General features: G+C 37.2%; 1 protein-coding gene across 8 annotated transcripts in view; it reads left to right on the top strand.

The window, feature by feature from the left end:
- Positions 1 to 20,501, top strand: part of LOC149531102 (YTH family protein) — a 92,442-nt gene that overhangs the window by 55,931 nt on the left and 16,010 nt on the right. For all 8 annotated transcript variants that reach the window (XM_089811346.1, XM_089811344.1, XM_089811345.1 and 5 more), the window contains one exon: positions 2,045 to 2,150. In XM_089811346.1, coding sequence (XP_089667472.1) covers positions 2,045 to 2,150 — 106 coding nt within the window. The remainder of the gene's footprint in view (positions 1 to 2,044; positions 2,151 to 20,501) is intronic.

The raw sequence follows: 20,501 nt of genomic DNA, 5'->3' as shown, positions 1-20,501 counted from the left end.
ATGTGACTGTGTCTTCTTGAGGACGAAACCCCTTAAGAGGTTTAAGGAATTGAACATAGCCCCAGTATTCCTTGTGAGAGCTACATCACGTTCAGAAATCGGTGGACAGTATAGGGCAATGTCATCAGCATCAGGTTACTTGTCCTAGCCGTGGATCATATGGGCTAAGTGGTTGTTCTTTACCAAGGTTGAATCATAGAATCAAGCATCACATGAGTAAGCTGAAGGAAGATTACAGGTAACGGACATGACTCTACATTTCTTTCCTTACCATACATTCAGCAGTGTAGAAAAGTGAATACTCAGGTTACAGGAAGAAGGTATGAATTTTGCTGTGACAGTCATCAAGGAAATATTGTTTAAACGGTGGAATACGGGTCTCTATAGAAGTTGAGTTGAGGAATCAGTCTAACTCCAGCAGTCGGTTATAGCAGTGTTAAGAAATCTGAATCCTCCATCAAAGAGTTTGACAGAGGTCTATGTGTTGGTTGTTCATCTTTATGCAAGGAGTTGTACCTATCGGATTTAAGGGAGGCAATGTAGGAGAGCAGGGATACCGTGGGTTGAAACCATCACACTAAGATACTCCAGTAACCAATACGGACAACAGGATAACTGGGCACGAGCAGTTTCAGAATGGAGTCCGGTGGAAAACAAGCCATATACGAGCAGTCTCAACTATTAGCAGCGACAGTACCCAGGTTTCATTACGACTCTTGTTTGTGATTGCAATATCTGGTGATTGTGATTTAAAACATAATAAATATGTATGAAGTTATTCAGAAATTATTTCTCAATAATCTAAGTTAGAAAAACGTTGTTCAGATACTGCTGTACTGGAAGGGGGATATAAATGCAATACTGTTATTGTCTGAGTTTGTCACATTGTATGCAAATTTTTGTAGTCCTATTGTTATATATATTTTGGAGTCGGATTATTCACAGCAGCATCAGAGTTCAATGCCAAGGTTTTGTGCCAACTGTTTGATGAAATACCTTAAGTCCAGACTTGAACTTTTGATTAGAACTAGCAGAGATCATTACATTGATTTATAAGATAAAGCCTTTCATGGTTTATTTTAACATTTACGTGGGCAGGGAAAAGGCAGATGATGCACGAGTTGCAGGATAAAAGCCACGGAGAGAAAAAATAACAATACAGAAACCCTAGATGAATTTTAGAAAAATATCCCTGTAAACAAATTTTTGAACACACCCGGTCAAAGGATGTTGAAAATCTTGAGTCTAAAATTTAATGAAGAAATTAAAGAATTTCAAAACCTATTTCAAAAAAATTTCAGAAAATATCTATAATGAAATTATTATTTTTCAACAAATGTTTTGATACCATATTATGGTAAAATAATGAATGTGTTATTAAACAGAGATCATAAATGATCTATATATACAAGTATACACAAGAATGTTTTTTATAATGAACGAAGAGAGGAATAGAAACATTCTAAAGAGAGAGAGTTTTTATATTGACAAAGAGATAAAATGGAAACATAGAAGAGGAGTGACCATTGGAAATAGAAGTAAATCTATGGAAGAGAGAGAAACAACAATAGAGAGTGAACTATTTTTCGCATCTAAATACATTGTCTGTGTACTTTTGATTCTTGTGATGAGTGAAGGGAGGAGTAACGCTCATCCATCTCTGGTTCTTTATAAAAAAATGTTGGTCACAGCACAGGGAACTAACTTTAGGAAAGAGATGAGGCGGCGATGACTGTTGCAGGGAAATTAAATGTTGATCAAAGTTCCATTTAATCTGCATGAAAGTCCTATAATCTTTTTGGATAAAAATGCAGAACAATATCATCTGTGTTCATTACATGTTGGATTTCAATATCAAATTTGGTAAACATGTAAAATTGAGCTACTCTATATGTATATATAGAAGTAGCTCTGGGTTTTATGCAGTCAGGAAAAATGGCTTGAATATTGCAGTCACATTAACTTATAGTCTCTCTTAAAATTTGTGCTTTTTGTAGTACCTAGCAGGCCTATTTAATTTTTCTTTTGTCTAATTCTTAAGCAGGATATAGGGAAGGCTTCACCTGATGGAACCCCCAAGGAAAATGCTTCAATGGTTGACTCATCTTTAACCGACTGCAAGCAGGAACCCGATGCATTTGAAGAGCCAGGTATATGTTTGAAGACAAGTATGCCAATGGGCTATGATCGATTTTGGATTTGTTATTATTAAGCTTTCCTTTGTCGTTTTTGTTGTACGTCCATAACACTTAATAACGCTACATACAGTATCAATATCATTCTTTCATTGCATTTTTCTGAGTGTAGACATCCAAAGATGCAATTGCTGTTCCAAAGGTCTGTCAATGACAAATTTGATAAACTTTCTGAAAAATAAGTTTAGTTTCTTGGATGGCACTGATTGCTTTTAACTCATTCCTCTCAAAAAATACATTTATTGCATATTATTGTCAATCACTTGGTTTGTCAAATACATTTCTTGCATATTTTAATCTCTATGATCAGTTTTTGAATTTAACATGTTCTTTTTATCTTTGCCCAAAGCTAGCATACGAATGTTGGGAACATATTTTTATCCCAGTTATCATAAACAAGAACAGTTCTTACACATTTATGGCTGTATTTGTGTTATCTATAATAAAATGTTAATATTTTGTTTTATACTTTTTAATTAAACAACTCATTTTATGCTGAATAGAATCAGATATTAGATGTATACCTTCTAAAAAGTCAACTCTATTCAGGGAAATTAAGTAAAAAAATAAAAACCTACAAGATTTTTTTATATCTAGACCTATTTGAATTTATACTCACATTGTTTTGTATGTTATTGTCTTTAATCTTTTGTATCAGCATGGTTTTGTAAGATTGAAAATGTAAAAAGTACAAAACTTTTATCACGTGATATTACCAAACATAACACTAGAAGTGGTAGTTTTTCTAATATGTGTTTTAGCTTATAGAATAGGTGGTTTGAACTTTATAATCTACTGCATTCCTGTATTTTTATCAGCATATCATGATATACTCAGTGAATTGTTGCTTTAATATACTCTTAGTGAATTGTTGTAGTTTAGATTTCGTATAAGAACTTTAGATTTGTAATTTGTAACAGATGTTTTTAGGAGCAATGAGTTTTGTATATGTTCAATCGAGAGGTTTTTCTTCATTCATACATTAACAATGTGGCAGCAACTTCAACACTTTTTTGAACGTTTCTATAATTAGCTGAAATTTATTTCTAGAATTTGTTGAGGGTACAGCTCAACATCTGTTAGTAGCTTTAAAAATCTAAATAAGTTTACACTAATATAGAAGTGATTATCATAAACTAACACCAGATCAGAATATAACCTGTACAATAATGAGAACTTTCATATGATCTTGAAAGCGAATGTAACCTTGGCTTTGTGGACACATATCCTTGAAATTGGATTAAATATCCAGAAACTTGTTTCTCATGCTATCATGGAATGGGTCATGAAACATGAGAATGTAGCAGACAAGGAAGGATTCCACAACAATAGAGCATGGAGTAAATTTGAAGAAGCTGCTAAAGTTCTAAACATTAACTCATTCGGTCTAAAATGATCTTTGTGACTTGAGAGAGCACTTTCCTGTTATGAAGATTGTTTCAATGGGTCTTTAGTTTTAAATCAAATTCTCCAGACTTTGCTTATTTATCTTATAAAAAGTTCATGTAGTTGGCAATGATTGACTCGTTGAGTAATACATTTAATACACGGAAATCTAAATAAAATGTATTGAATTTTGTGCTTCATTTAAGATATAGAGATGTGTTTTCCAGGTGGGTTCATCTACATTTTTCACTGTGTAGTTTATGTGTGTTGTTTCTTTGTTTTCCAATAATGATTTACTTTGCGAGGTTTGTACCTTTTCTGTTAATGTTGCAGGCTTAATTCTACAGTTCTATATTTTTCTTGTTTTTTGGTTATCCCAATATCATGATGTTTGATTTAAGTTGTCCACTTGTGTTTAATGTCAAGTCTTTATAGATGTTCTTATCTATAATAAATGATTTTTCTGACCATTTTTTGTCTTAGTTTTATGTTTTTATAACATAGACTGCTTTAAAAATATGCTTTTTAAGGGCAACAAACTTGCCTCTCTGCAAAGTTTGCTTTGATAATGGAGCTGAGGAATGAAAGCCAACAACTCTAGAGCCACATTATAACCCTCTGGCATAGTTAATAAAGAAGTAAAATATTGTATTGTTGAAAATAATTTTGTGAATGCTGTTTTGTATGCCTATAAAATAAAATCATAACTCTTAACAATTTATTCTGACGACTTTGTGAAGTTGATTACATAATTAAATGTAATCAATTGTTACACAAACTTGCAATTCTTAACCTTTAACCACAAATCTAATGAATAAACATGGAAATACTGATCCACAACACATCAGGAACACAACACCAAATTTTTTAAGTGGAAGCCCTGTTAGAGGGAAAACCATGGTGGGGATTGACCCACAAGGATATAGTTATACCTTGTTAGGAGTATTACAATGGGAATGCACATCATTGAGACACACTTCTAGAACTTACAACTCAAATACAAAAGGCTTACTGCCCAAGGAAGGCTCATTGTCTTACAACAAATGTGGATTACATCTGCATATCATAAACGGTATATTAGCACCTTCAACATGCCTAGATTAGTTCCTTTGAAGCACAAATACAACTTTCTTTTCCACATCTTTTCATCTAAAAGATATAAACATCCATCTCGCATACATATACACATCTTTCTCATGTGCACCACTCAAATACGAGATTGTTACATTTATTTATGCATGGCATCAATCTATCTTCCCAGGTCGTGTCAACACTCAGTATATAATTTAAAAATACTACTGTAATTAATAAAATAACATATGTGGACCAAACAATGTTGGCTAAGACAAAGCACATACAAAAATCTTCTTCCTTGAATATAACACCTTCAATAATTACGCCTCAAATATACACAACATGCTACACCATCAGGTCAGCCAAGAACATGAAAATTACCAATTGTGAGCACAACAATCCATGCAGATCAACAACAGAAGAACAAGATCTAGAAACATCCACAAGCATCATGAATTACCACAACAACATCCACAGTATTTCAAATCACTGGAATCATCAACAACTTTATATTGAACCACAAGAATACTAACAACACCAAGTATCAACCTTGCAAAATAACTTGTGCACCTCCAAACCAATTGAGTCGAGGGCACACATTAATGTCCCAAGCACACGAACCAGATCCGCAGAGCAAGATATGAAAATGCCAAGCAATATTGATACCAAAATACCAATCACAACATAGATAACCATAACTCACTCAAGTCTTCATGTGAACCTTTATAACTAGAACTGAATCAACTACAAACAATCCACAATACACTCATGTCATCAACAAGCTCTAATCTTCAATACACTTGCCACACCAAACAAATGAACTTAGCGAACATCACTGCATGCTGTCACAAACAAAAAAATATGTTGACATCAATGACGACACATCCCAAACATATCTCAAGCACATATCTGCTGTATATCCCAATAATAGAGTGCTAAATAAGATAATTATGAACAAAAGTTGCTTTAAATATTAGAGAAGGCCTTTTTGAGTTGCTATTACTTCTATTTGTGTTAGGCAATGCCCCTACAACCTTCGTAAGACTTATGAATAAGAAATTGAGATGTCATATCCAGTTATAGACAAGTATTTATAGTTTTGAGAAAGCATTGAACACATAGCGAAAGTGATAGAAATCTGAAGGGGGTAATATGATAGACAAGTATTTATAGTTTTTAGCAAGCATTGAACATGTGGTAGAGATGGGGTAATATGAACCTAATAAAGGTGAAGGCTACACTAAAGTGGCCTAAGCAAATAAATTTCCCCAAATACGAGGAGCTTTATTGGAGCAGCCAGCCGAATACTTTTGGAAACTCCTTAGTTCTTTGTTATCCTTTTTAGCACCTTTATAGAATATAACATGCCATGGTAAAGTATACACGTAGGGCAAGGTGAAGACAAAAGTAGGCGATGGAGTTGTGCTAGTGTTGCAACAATCATTCAAGTGGAGATCGATGTGAGTTGTTGTGTTGGTCTTATGCAGAGGTAAGCTTTCTTTGTTAATTTTGTGTTTTATTGTTTGATCCTTTGGTAGCAACCATTCAAGGTGGGGATGGATGCAAGTTGTTATGCTATGGTCATTGTTCTTATGCCATTCAATAAGGTTGTATGTGGTCATTTTGAGTTGTTTCATTGTTTTATCCTTTGGTTCTGCATTTAGGAGAAGTGGCTGTATATGTTGGTGCAATCGATTAAGAAGTGAAAATGCTCCTCGTAGGGGGTAAGGGATTATTGTTCAAAGGAGGTTTTAAGGTGTAAAGGAAGTGCTTGGAACAAGTTTGGAGACATGTTGTCCATACAAACATTGATGACAATGTGTAACATCCCCAACTCAGAGGCTGCCAATATGAATCTAAATTGAATTTATTTTAAGAAATAATGAATAATTCATATAAATTTAGCGGTGAATAATTCAGGGCACTTGTTCAAGATGGCTCTCTCAGAGACTCTGGTCATACCAATGGTGCTTTATTGTTCTATGGTTAGGGGGCCCTTTCTCTTGGAGTTGGATTGGGCCTTTGTGGAGAGGGTCTAGACCCTCCTTAGACACATCATCGGGTGCCACCAAGTTTACTCCTTTTAATATTATTTTGGCTGAGTTTGGGGCACACCTTTTTGGACTCGGTGCTATTTTTGACTTGGTTTGGTTTCTTCATCGCCTTTAGTACTTTGTCAATTTGATTGAGGGGCGACAAAGGCACTCTTGGCAGATTCGGCTGAGGTTGCTAGTGGAGATTGAGATGGATTGCCTTCCTTCTTTTCAGGTGGTTTGTGGCCTAGGATGGTCTGCTAAACTAATTAGTTTCTTGACATAGGATAGGATTATTGTTTAGTCTTTATACCTCCCTCGAAGTTGGACACATGCGTCATGCATCTCCTTAGTGTCTTTTAGGGTGGGCTCTCACCAGCTTCATGACCAGATTGAGTCACACTTAATTTTCCAATGCCCCATTTACTATGAGATGAGAAGGAGGTTCTATTGCCTTTTCAGGGGATGTCAGTATCTTTCATCCTTTGAGTTACTAATCAGCAATGCTTGGTCCTTTACCTTAAGGAGATTGCAAGGCTTTGGGACGACACCATACAAATCCAGTCTCCTTCAAAGCAATTTGCGGAGCAGCTCATAACCTCCTTGGTGGTCTTCGCAGCTTAGTATACCAAGCGGTCGCTTGGTCCCTCTACCCTTGAGCACACTAAACCTGTACAACCTCGCTCTTGGCACCTTCTCTCCACTTCCAGTAGCTCTTAATGATGACACATGGTTTTCACTTGCCCTCGGCTGTATCTTTAGGGTTTGGATTTCTTCTCTGTGATGGAGCACATCTAGCTTGTTTCAGACAACTGCCCTTGGTTCTTGTCTCTTTTGTTTGTTGATTCTGCTTTGCTTGGACACCGTTTGGTGTTTCTATAGTTGGTTGGCCTCTCTTGTTGTTCTCTGCTAGTCCCTTTGGTGAGCCCTCTTTGTGATCTCTTATTGGACATTAATAAATTTATCTTATCTTATTTTATCTATGCTCTTAAACATGCCAACCTTAAGGATGATGGGAAATTTCATGTCGCATGACACTTGACATCAATCTACAAGTAAGCTTCCTCAAGGCATTGGGACTGCATGTTTGTACCCATCTCGAGACTTTCCATCACGACATTGGAAATACATGTGCTTACCCATCTTGTAATTCACCTATCTTGTGAGGATTTACTCTGCCTCTCACAGATTGACAGGAACTTATCCTCTTAAGGGGCTGTAGCAAGTGATTAAGGAATAGACTACGAACATTCTGCACACTATATGAATAATATACTTTTATTTGTGTATACTTGATATGCCTTTATTCTTAATAGACTGAATACATATACATATAATACATTCATACATATATATAGTATTAATATTCCTGATGTATATAAATATTAAAAAATACAACTTACCTATATATATATATATATTTGTCGACTATTATATAGACCATTCCATGTAATATAGTCTTATCTCTGATATTGTGCAAGCATTGTACTACCCTGTCACTTATGAACATTGTTATAAGACTTTGCATCCTATTGCTAACAGAGATCTTGTTGGCCAAGGATAGAATATTTATATTCTTAACTCTACCCCAGTTCTCTGCTGGCTGATCTGGTAATTCTTATCTTCTTTGTATATATTTCTTATACTTTCTTGATCTTACTCCATCCCCTCTGTTGAGGTTTGGTTGAGAGATTTCTTATATGGAGTGAGAAGTCGTGTCTCTTGGTAATCTCTGTATCCCTTTAATTTAATCATATCCTTTGTTGATTGACTTATTGTTGCATCCCTGGTGTCTCTTGGTGCTATTTGTTTGCTATACACTGGTGCTTATTGTTTATCCTAAGTGGCATCCTATACCAATCGATGTTCTTTGGGTGTTGTTAAGTAATAATGAACGGTATCTGAAGATTTATGCAATCAAAGGGATAACTAATATAAATTACTTTGTCATCCTTAATCATATCTTTTGATTGGTGATGCACATTATATTTAATTTAATTTATTTTTATTTTTTGATTGATAAAAGGCCACTGCCCTTGATTACAACAATTTCTCTGTTTTAATGAGGTATCAGAGGGTCAATGAAGAATAAATGCCTCTGAGTTTAATTCAAATACACACATTTGAATAGTTCGCATAACCTGTAATCCATCACTACACACATTTGAATAGCTCCATGAAGGAGAGTTAGATCACATATTATATATTAATAATTCAAAAGTTTCGATGTGCTGAAATAAATCAGATTTGTTAATCCTTAACAAAAAAATTGCTGGATGAAATACATTGAAAGGCTAAACAAATGAACATTTAAATTTAGATACTTGAAATAGCACATCCTTCAATATTATCTTCACGGTACACATTGGATAACTTTAAGGAGAATGGGTTACATTTGAGTCTGATAACTCATTGAAAGTATCATTTGGATTAATAATTTCTAGGCTGATATATCCAAAATTTCCCAAATCCCAACCTGATCTTCATTCTTAAAGCGATTAATCCAGCCAAAGGAAGGCGGGAATTTAACATGCAGGAAGTACATTCCTTCTAATGATTGGTTTCCATTTTTTTGAACCATTTACGATCTGATGTAAACAAGATGGTAAATAGAGGCAAATTTCCTCTACCATTCAGGTTTATGTCATGGTTGCATGGTCTAGGAATCATACGATCTTCATTCTTATTTATCACTACTTTTAAATAATCTTCTGCATAATAAATCAATACAGAATTCTTAAAACTCAACCATATGCACCATTGCAATAAACATAGAAGTTATTATCTGTGGGAACTCAATACCTATCAATAATGAAGATGAATTCTTTACCAAGAATTCTATAGATTGCTCTTATTACTAGGAAATGGGTGATAGAAGCATTTCTTTGATTCTAAAACCAGCGATCAGTCTGTCAAAACGCAAAAGCAATTTGGGAATCAGGCCCACGAAGCTTTATAATTGTTTCCATGCTCGGACTTGTCCTAACCATGTCCAATTCTTATTATATTTATAGGAGATCTGCATAGAGGGAGAAGGAAATGAGAGCCGAGGAAGGTGAAGCAATTAGAGCTGATTGTTGGTTGACCAGAAATCTGAAACGGCACAGTGGTACAAAATAATCCTTGGGTTATTAAGAAATCTAAATTAAGTAGATGTCCTTTGGGATTCTTCATATTATTTGTTAAATGTCAACTGAAAGTTTAATCTTTTATATCACTACTTATTATAAGCAAAAACCAATCACTATGAAACTAATAAGCTATATATTTACTTCAAAAGTTCAAAAAGGATAAGTGACTAATTACTGATTTGCAGCTACATGATATGTGCATCCAGAGAAGAATCTAAATATCTTAATGTTGGATACATCCACCTTATTGGTGTATACTCAGAATCTAAATATCTTAATGCGGGATACTTCCACTTTATTTTATGTTTATTGATAAAATAATAACTGACATATAGTGTAAATATGTTTAATTTTATTAATCAAGTTTATTTAATCATTCATTATTATTTGCAAAAAACTATTTCAAAAGTGGGACGTTACACAATGTTATGCATACTATCTATTTATATAAACCCTGAACCAAAGAAGTCTATGTGGAGGAGTACGAGTATGATCAACAATCTAATTTTAAAGACTTGTACAACTTAAAGAAAAGTAATAACGACAGTTCTGGCTCTAAGATGAATTTTTACAGAAAAGATGGTTAGCTTTTCAAATTATGAAAGTTGTGTGTCCCTAAGGATAGGAGTTTGCTATTATTGAGAGAGGCTTATGCATTTAAATTGCCAGGACATATTGGAGGAACTATGATTGCCTCTAACCTTCAATTCTAGTTTTGGCCACATATCTGTTGAAGTTTGTAGCTGCGATAGAGATCTTCATCTCTAACTGTATGACATAGAAATATGTTTGTTATGACCGTTATGGTCATCTTCAGCTGAAAGAGATATTTGTGATCATATTTAAGTTAATATTATGTCAAAGGCATGTGTCATACGTCATGCGAAGAGGCATGCGTGTGGAAATGTGAACTGTTATATTTGTGGAAATATGAAGGGACCAAAAGAGACCTTTCGTTTTAATTTGAAGAGTCTCCTTACTTATTATATATTTCGCATCAAGCAAAAGGATTGTGCACTAGAAGTTTGTTATCAATAGAAGAGATATTTTGCTGGTTTGGCTGGGTTTTTCCCTTCATTCTAAAAGGGTTTTCCCAGGATAAATGTTTTGTGTCCTTTGTATATTGTTTATGTTTTTTTATTGCTGTTTATCTATATTACTGGGTCAGATCTTTAACATGGTATCAGAACCAGGTTGAATAAAAGCAATAAAGGAGTTCTATCTGAAGTGGTTGCAACAAAGGAGTTTTAGCATCTATGTTGTTCGATGGTTTCGCCAGTAAGACAGTTTGCTGTTGCTTCATTCAGACTGCGAACTTTATGAGTAGAATTGTACAATTTTGTTTTAAGAGAGATCTAGAAGATGAGATATGCAAGAATTGTATTCTCATGACTGCTCACATAAGCGGGAGCTAGAGGATGAATTAAGAGTCTTTGGCATTCGACAATCAGTATCTTTCTCCAACCTTTGAAATGGATATTCTTCTAGGAGTCTCATTGATTGAAGCGACTGTAGAGGTTCCCATCTAGATTGAAATTTTTATTTGTCGAGATATAGCAAAGCTACCTGAGCAAATTGTATTGCTTGCAAAGAAGTCTGGGTGTAGATATCTGAATCATATGGAGGTCAAAATTTGAAGGCAATCAAAAGATATGTATTTTTGTGAAAATTCCTTTTTGAGATTTTTTTATGCTCATCTTAGAGTTGATATTCTGATCATGATTGACCAATCTCTTTGAGGGATTAGTTACTGTTGTAATTGTAATTCTTGATCATATCGATTGTTTTGAGATTTCAATCGATATCTATTAATTAGTCTCTATATCACTCTTGTTTTCGTGGTTTTTGTTTGTTTTTCTTTCACGATGGTTTTGTACTTTTGTTTGGTTAAATCATGGCCTCATGTGTCTAGACTAGAGATCATAGGATTGACTCTCAAGGAGGGAACATGCAGTGAATTCGTGGTGGTGAATCCTAGCAAGGTCGAGGATGTCAAAACCCATGCTTTTCCATTTTAGAGAGCATTGGGAAAATGGTCACTAGTTATAATGAGAGCCAACAACTACAGTGTGTTGACGAGGAGGGACCTAATTGAGCAAAGTCATGGTGGTTGCATTAATAGAGAGGTTGTTGACAAAGTCAACGGCAGTGATCACATGCGGTCTCACTCTGCAACTAGACAGATCATCAATTTTCATTCGCGACATTCTTCCCTATTTTTGATGTGGTTTGCATCAATCATTACATCGAATGTTAAGTATTTATCGTATTTGTGGGTAGTGGTATGGGTAAAAGTCATCAAGAAAATTGGACGATTCTTGTAACTACTGTCTCTTGCATTTTCTTCGACTTCTACCATGATGCCTGCGTGGCATTCAAGTTGGAAAACCTTTAGTTCTTTTATTCCAATCCATTGACAGCGACGCTCCTTGTTTTCAAGGTTGATGGTAACCAAAAGAAGTTGAATCATTTGAGCTTTGCGATTGTGATAAACATTACCTTGGTCTTGAACGGGTGAACAATCTTGAGCCATTTTGCAATACTCCATGGTTGAACATCCTTCTGAGATTTTCATTGACGAAATATCTACTCTTGTGAAGAGATAAGAGAAGATAGATAAGATAATATTATTAATGTCCATGAAAAACCATCACAGTTTATGGGACTGAGCATACAAACAGAAGAGCCGGCCAAAGCAGAAGCACCAAACGGTGACTGAGAAGAAACAAAAGCAAGAGACAAAACAAGAAAGAAGACAAGGTAAAAACTAAGAGTCCTTCCTTGCCACAAAGAAATTAGTAATAGAGGGGTAAACCCGTGTACAATCCATAGTCTTAGAATGCCGTGAAGAACCGCTGTAGGATTGTCGTTGCCTGGAGATATTAGTATAGTGTCTGACTGATCTAGAATGAGAAAGGCCTTTTCAAACCCCGAGGAGGAGACAAGGGAGAGAAAAAGGCGGTAATGAGCTGATCAGAAGTACGCCCCTGAGGTATAAAAGCTTGTAGGGTAATCTCTCGAAGATGGGTGGCCTCTTGAAGATAAAGTGCAAGACACCGCTGATCAATATAGCTGAAGAACATCGAAAGAGAAGAACAGTCTCTGAAAAGGCAATAAAATCTCCCTTTGATCTCATAGTAAAGAGGACATCGAAATATGAAGTGGATCTCAGTCTCAACCTCCGTCAAAATACACAATTGACAAATCCGATCAGCCTGATCCATATGGTGGTCAGTTCGAGCTTTGAGGCGATGAGAACCAACTCTAAATGAGCCTAAAGAAAACCGTAAGGCATGATTCTAGCGCCGTTAGAGATAAGCAGGACGAACAATAATACCATCCTGAATCTCAAGAAAATGCTCAACATAGAAGGCCATCCTAGGTCGCAAACCCCATGAGGGATTACTCTAGGTAGTGGTACATGCTCATTCAACTCCTGAGGTGAGGGGAGAAGATGAGCGGGAGCATCCAGGGAAAACTGGTAAGGAGGAAGACGATCTATCTCAATCCCGATCGAACCCAACAAAGAGGTGGCCTGGGCGTACCAACATCGAGTCCTAGTAGAAATGTCGGATCTCATAATCTCCACTGAAGAACAGTATGCCAGATGAGAGTATCTGTGCTGGTCAACAATTGTCTCCATAAAACCACGAAGCCAATGAAGAAACCAAATCAAGTAAAAAATGACGGCAAGTTTGAGAGGATGAGCACCAAACTTAGCCAAGACAATACTGTGGGGGGTGAGTGTGACATCTAACGATACGTCGTAACAACGTTTGAACTTGCTCAATAGAAGCCCAATCAAAAGCAATAAGAGAAGGCCCCCAAACAACCGAACCATAGAGAACCGTCAGATGAACCAAGGAGTCAAAACGGGACAAATTGGACGAAATATCCTAAAAATGATGCCTGAAGCATTGTCTTTCCAGCAAAGCTAGGGAACCCATGCCCTTACTAACTTTGGATTGAATAGCTGGTCTCAAGCTGAAGTGCGGCCCTGTGAACTTCACACCGAGATACATATAAGAGGGAGTAATCTCAACCTCTTGGCCTTGAAAGAAGAAATGAAGATAAGAGGTCTTTAAACAGTTAAAGACCATAACTCGAGTCTTAGACAAATTGACCACAAGCTACCATTGATCACAAAAAGAAGCCAAACCATCAAGGAGTCTCTGTAAGTTGTCGGGAGAAGAGGCCAAGAGAATCACATCATCAGCAAAGAGGAGAATGGAGATCAAGACCTGATGCAAATAACACCCATCTCCCAGTTGAGAGGAGTTCAGAAGGAAATCCTCCAACTTAGCAGTATACAAAGCAAATAGTGTAGGAGAAAGAGGACAGTCCTGCTTCACCCTAATGGTGCTCTGAATCAGAACAAAAAAGCCCTTCGGAGTCCCGAGCCTACCAGTTACCCTCTCATACAGCCTCATAATAGCAGTCTGCAACATCTCTGAGATCCCAATCTCGTGAAGCCATTGAAATAAGGCCAACCTAGGAAAATAATCAAAAGCCTTACGGAAGTCCACAAAACAACAATAAACCTTTTGAGAGCGGTGTCTAGCCCTCTCAATGATAGCCCGCAATGTAAAAACATGATCCATAGTCTTATAGTTTGCTCGAAAAAAACCTGTCCTTTAGCTCTACAACCTCTTCTATCAAGCTCACTAGATAACATGGTGTTCAGAACAGTGGCATAAAGTTTGGCAAAAGTATGTCCTATCATAATAGTTTTGTAGTTACTTGGATCAGAAGTAGGCCTAGACTTGTGAATAGGGTAAACCACATGTCTAGACCAGGATTCAGGAAACCCAGTGCAAACCACTCTATTAAAGAGTGTAGGAAGGTAAGATCCAAGAACCGAAGCACCAAGTCTGAAAAGTTCTGCCTAGAAACCCTCTTCATTTGCTGCTCTGCTACATCTCAAAGATCTGATGGCCTCCATAATACTAGAGTAGGTGAACAAGTGGCAGTAGGGTGGAGTGGAGTGGAGAGGTGGCTGCCCAGGAATGACGTAAAGCGTAATGATATGGGAGGTTAGAGAGTGGTAATCGAGATTGGAGGACGGGGGGAGCAACGAGGGAAAAGGGTATGCCAAAAGATTTGGGGATTCTAAATAAGCATAGAGCAAAGGGTTCTGCACTGAGTGGAGGCAAAAGAACGTTTCTTGCGGCGAAGAAAATAGAGGTACAAAAGGCGCAGATGGGTGAAGGTAGGAGATTGAGCCTCAAAGGCTATGCAAACATAGCGATGGAAAGCTTTACAATTAGCATCAAACCATTTATTCATAGGACAAGTATTTCGATGCTTAGCTCTGAGAGAGGGAGGGGAACGGTGGGGAATAGAAAGAAGAGTAGAATCCCAGATGGCAAAGGCAAGTGAATCAAACATGTCAGAGGCAACATGCAACTCATTAAAGATAGCAGGTGTCAGAAGTCTCCTAAGGTGATAAGTAAAAAGCTCACCATCGCTCTCCGGGTAATGAAAGCGAGTAGGAAGGGAGATGGTATCAACTGGGTAGTGAGAAGGCGGAGACGAGTGGGGTGAAACGCAAACAAAATTACTAAGAAGAGCATGATCAGCTAAGAGGAGATGCGAAATGGTGAAACTATGAATGGAAGAAATGAAGGAATAAGAGGAAATGACACAGTCAACAACACTCGCACCACCACCATGCGGCCAGCAGGTAAAGAGGTCCGATCCAGGAAGGATAAATTGTTCAGGATCAACAACCCAGAAGATAGAGAGCTGGAAGAGGTGATGACCATAACTTGAGAGTGGTCCAAAAACATCCTTTGAGGTGCGCTGTAGGCCCATAGTAGTCAGATCTAACTTAGAAGTGCAGTTCGAATTAGAGCCACAATCATGTAAAGGGATTTGAAGATCTTTGGTTTGAGCGTTGAAGTCTCCAAGAATAATAATATTACCTAAAGCCTCAAACTGTGAAATACTCTCCTGAAGATCACAATAAGGATCTCCATTCTCCGGGTCATGAATGGCATAAGGAGAGGAGGTCGGAGGAAAGTAACAAACAACAATAAAAATATCTTTGTTGGTATTTCCGCCGACCAATCCGGATCCACATAAATCTGGCATAGGTGTCAGAGTGAACAACTGAAGTGACACTGAAGATATCATCACGAACCAAACAAGCAACACCCCTAGACCCGCGGACCCCACCAGAAGTTCGGACCTCATCCCTGCACTCTGACAACCATTGATAACCAAGATAACCCGAAAGAGAGTGCATAGGGCTCTCGTGAGTCTTAGTAATGGCCAAAATATCTGAGGATCCCACCGCATCTTGAAAAAGACTGGGTAATGACCATAAAGAGCCATTACCATTCTAGCAATTGACAAGAAGAGAAGGAGGCCTCCTCTTGTCAGACTGCTGTTGGGACCGTCATGCCGATTTGGAGGTTGTCCTCTCTACCCAACCAGTAGGAGGAGAATCATGAACCACTGCTCTAAAATTCCTAATAACAGCCCATTTCCCAGCACGCCTAGCATCTGCCTCAATTCCCTAAGCCTGTTTGAGTTCTGTAGCCTATGCCTTAGTAAGATCTTTGTCCAGAGAAATTTTAGAGGGGAGGGAAAATAACTTTCTCTTCGCTCTAAGGGCACGAAGCCTATTTGGAAAAGAGAAGAATCTGATGAAAAGGGTGTTCCCCGTACCAAACCAATAGCTATCCAATGTAATATCCGAGATACCAAGTTGATCAGAGAGAAAGGAATGTCCTACAGCAACAGGGTCGGAAGTGGGTGTAAGACCACAAACATGCAAGTTGAGCTCATGTGCATGCCACACCCGCTCGTCATCAATCTTACCTTGAACAATCTTGTCTATACTCAGCCTCGGGGTAGTAGTATCTGTATTGATGCAAAGTGAAGCCCATGATTTCACCTTTTGTTCCGTTTCCACAATCAGAGAAGAGTGTACTGTTGCCATTTCATTCTACTATTCTTTAATTGTCTATCCCATCCAGCTGTTCAATGAAAGCCTCTATGTTGGATTTTAACCCAGTTGTTTTAGAGATGAAGGTATCTGAAAAATGTTGAATCTTCATGGTGTTCGATTTCGTGGACTGTTTGAGGTTCGCAATTTCTGCTGTCAATTCAAACACTCGTTCTTTCCGCAAGATGTTATCATTCTTCAGCTTCAAAACATGATCGCATAAGTGCTGATATGTGATGGTTTGATTATCGCCTGTAGTCATTGTTTGGAGCCCTACAAAAACCCTAAGGCCAGCCGAAATCACAGCAAAAACCCACCATCAGGAACAACAACTGAGTTCACAATAAATATTGGCGACGAACACCCACCAGCAGGAGTCACAGTAAGTAAGAAAGTAGCTGAACACATAGTAATATTGGCAAAGATAACACTAGCAAGATAACCCACGTAACAAAACACGTGTGCTGTTTGCAACAGTCACCAACAAAGAAACACGGAAATGGTCGTCCATGGCATGCAAAATCCCGTAATCACGCAGCCCGCATAGAATAAGATATTCGAAAATGAAAACCTCGGCCGCGGCAGGAGACACGACCACCACAACACGCATAGACAGAGAGGGAGGGAGGGCCACGACACGCTCAAAGAGAGCCACAGGAAGCATGAAAACGAAGGGTGACTACAAACATGGGAGGTCTAGCGGCGTCCATGGTCGCAGGTCGTGGACGCGGATGTGGGAACGGTCGTGGGGGTGGTCAGGGTCATGGTCGGGGTCATGGAGAGGACAGACAAAAACCAAGAGTCAAGAAGCAAACAACGGATTTTTTTTTAAATCTTGGGATGTTAGTCTTGCAACAATTCAATGAATATATTTTAGAGATGTCAAGAGTGTGCAGATTTTTGTATATGCTATGATGGGTCAAAATTGGTTTAAAACGAGAAACAAGATTTTTTGATCAGATAAGTTTTATTGTGTTTTATGTGTGAGCAGTATTTTATGCATTATTATTATACCCTTGAGTATACATCATGTTTTGTATATATATATATATATATATATTTTAATGTTACTGAGAATAATGTTAGCATTTATCTCTATGTATCTCTTCATGATAGGTTGATTCTATTGAGAAGCAATGGGATGATTACATGCAAAGTTTTGCAGATTGTGATTTAGAGCGATAATTTACTAGAAATGTGATTCAGAGGGAGATCATCTAGAAATGTGATTTAGAGGGAGATGCTGAGATTTTAGAGGGAGTTTGGGATTCAAAGGGAGGATTCATTTGCTACCTTCTCTTGGTGATGAAAGTAGTTCTCAAATAAGGAGTCTTTAGGACATCTTTGATTTTGTTTTGAGTATTATATTCCATGTGATCATTGATTTTGATTCTCTAAATTGTATATTTTGTACACTGACTTAACTTTGTGTAGAAGCCTGTGGTGAGACTGACAGGTTATTTTGGAAGATGTCGATTCTCATTTTCTTTTATGGTTAAAATGGGATGGTGAGAAATTATGCAACACTGTTTGCAGCTTTAATACTAAACTGGTGGCACTTTATTAAAAAAGGGAAGATCACATTTAGAGAAAAAAACTATTCAGCTTCAAAGGTAGATTACATGACAGAGGGAGATGTTCAACCCTTTGTAAGTTCATGCAATAGTCAACCATCTTATTAAGGTGATTAAAGTTGTCCCTACTGAGAGGGAGTCTCTATTAAGAGAAAATCTCAGTTATTAATGCATTCTTCTCTTGGAGAAGTTTGAGGTGAAAACCCTCGTTCCACCCTTTGCAAGTAGGTACAATGGACCACCCTTTGCGATTAGGCATGGTGGAAATGGTTTCTTCTCTGGGAGAAGTTTGAGGTGAAATCCCTTGTTCCGCCCTTTGCAAGTAGGTATGGTGGACCACCCTTTGCGAGTAGGCATGGTGGAAATATATCTTTTTTTGGAAAAAGTTTTGGGATAAAATCCTTGTTCTACCCTCTGCAAGTAGGCATGGTGAAAGTCATGTGTATTACTTCATTCTATGTATGGTGGATTTTGTTATGTGAACTTATCATCTTTGGTTGCAGCTATGTGTGTGTACCGAACTAAAGATCTCTCTCTCTCGCTAAGAGGGAGTATTGAAGTTTGTAGCTATGATAGAGATCTTCATCTCTAACTGTATGACAAAGAAATATGTTTGTTATGACCGTCATGGTCATCTTCAGCTGAAAGAGATATTTGTGATCATATTTATGTTAATTTATGTAAAAAGGCATGTATCATATGTCATGCGTGTGAAAATGTGAAGTGCTATATTTGTGGAAATATGAAGGGACTCAAAAAGACCTTTCGTGTTACTATGAAGAGTCTCCCTACTTATTATATATTTTGCATCAAGCAAAAGGATTGTACACTTGAAATTTATTATCAATAAAAGAGATATTTTGTTGGTGTGGTTGGGTTTTTCCCTTCATTCTAGAAGGGTTTTCCTAGGAGAAATGTTTTGTGTCCTTTGTATATTGTTTGTGTTTTGTTATTGCTGTTTATCTATATTTTTGGGTCAGATCTTTAACAATATAAACTATTACTTGTCCCTTCTTATTCACAAGCAAACATTTCTATGGACTTTTTAGGTTAGCTGCCCATGTCAAAGACATGATGTACTCACCCCTTTTTAGTGGTTATAGTTTAGTAATATGTGTGTTCGCATTATATGCAATTTGGCTTATTTTTCTTTTATGTTTGGGCTCTTTTTGGTCCGGCCAAAAAGGCCCATGGGTCGGATATCTAGGTCCACGCCTACTCCCCATGGCTATAAGGCTTGTAGTAGGGTTGTAATGGATAGAGATTTAAGGATCTTCGAAAAGTTTTGGCTTTACCTTGTGGGAAAAGTGTGATGAAAAGGTTCATTACTTTTCACCCACAAACAAATGCTTATAATAAGGTTGTTAATAAGGCATTAGTGTAGTTGCTATGAGTTTATAATTAAAAGCATTTGTGGACATGGGATGAGAACCTTGCTCACATTCAACAGTCCTATAAAATAGAGGTATACAAATTTTCAGCATATTTGTCACCGTTTTAGATATGTTTTGGTTACTAGGCCTAGCCCTCTAGATGATGTTGTACGATAGTTATGCATTTGTTAAATAAGTTTGCAACTAGAAGAGAAACTTGAGTAGAATCAAGAGAGGTATAAGAAGCACAGTTTTGAATGCAAGATCAAGGTAGGTGACAATGTATTGTACACTTGGGTAAAGGAGAATAATGGCAAGCCAGAATGCATGATAGGTATAAGAAGAGGCATGAGAAGCATAATTTTGAATGCAAGATCAAGGTAGGTGACAATGTATTGTTACATTTGCTTAAAGGAGTACAAGGGCAAGCTGAAATGCATAAATCTAAAGAGATGATTATTATATTTTTTTGGAGCAAATAGGAAGAATGCTTTTTCCCTTGATTTGTCACCATACATATTTTTTCTTTGGTTTGATATTAAAAATTGGTATTTGCTTGAGTCCTCCAAGTTGGATGAGGAGAAGGGTTTTGAACTCCAAATTTTTAATTGGGGATTTTTCTCTAGGTGTCATGGATGAATTAGAGTTGGATGTGGGTGCCAAAAAGAAAGAAGGACAAACTTGTAGAGTGATTCATGAGACGTGTGCGATTGTCTTGAGGGCTAACTCCCAAGAAAAACCATATAATTTTTGAATGAGGATGTACGGAAGAAGCTTGCACAT

This window comes from Cupressus sempervirens, chromosome 11 (genome assembly GCF_028749045.1).
Source record: "Cupressus sempervirens isolate cs-2001-9-10 chromosome 11, ASM2874904v1, whole genome shotgun sequence".
Taxonomy (NCBI): domain Eukaryota; kingdom Viridiplantae; phylum Streptophyta; class Pinopsida; order Cupressales; family Cupressaceae; genus Cupressus; species Cupressus sempervirens.
Note: the sequence above shows the minus strand (reverse complement) of the source record. Positions and strands in the feature narration are given on the sequence as shown.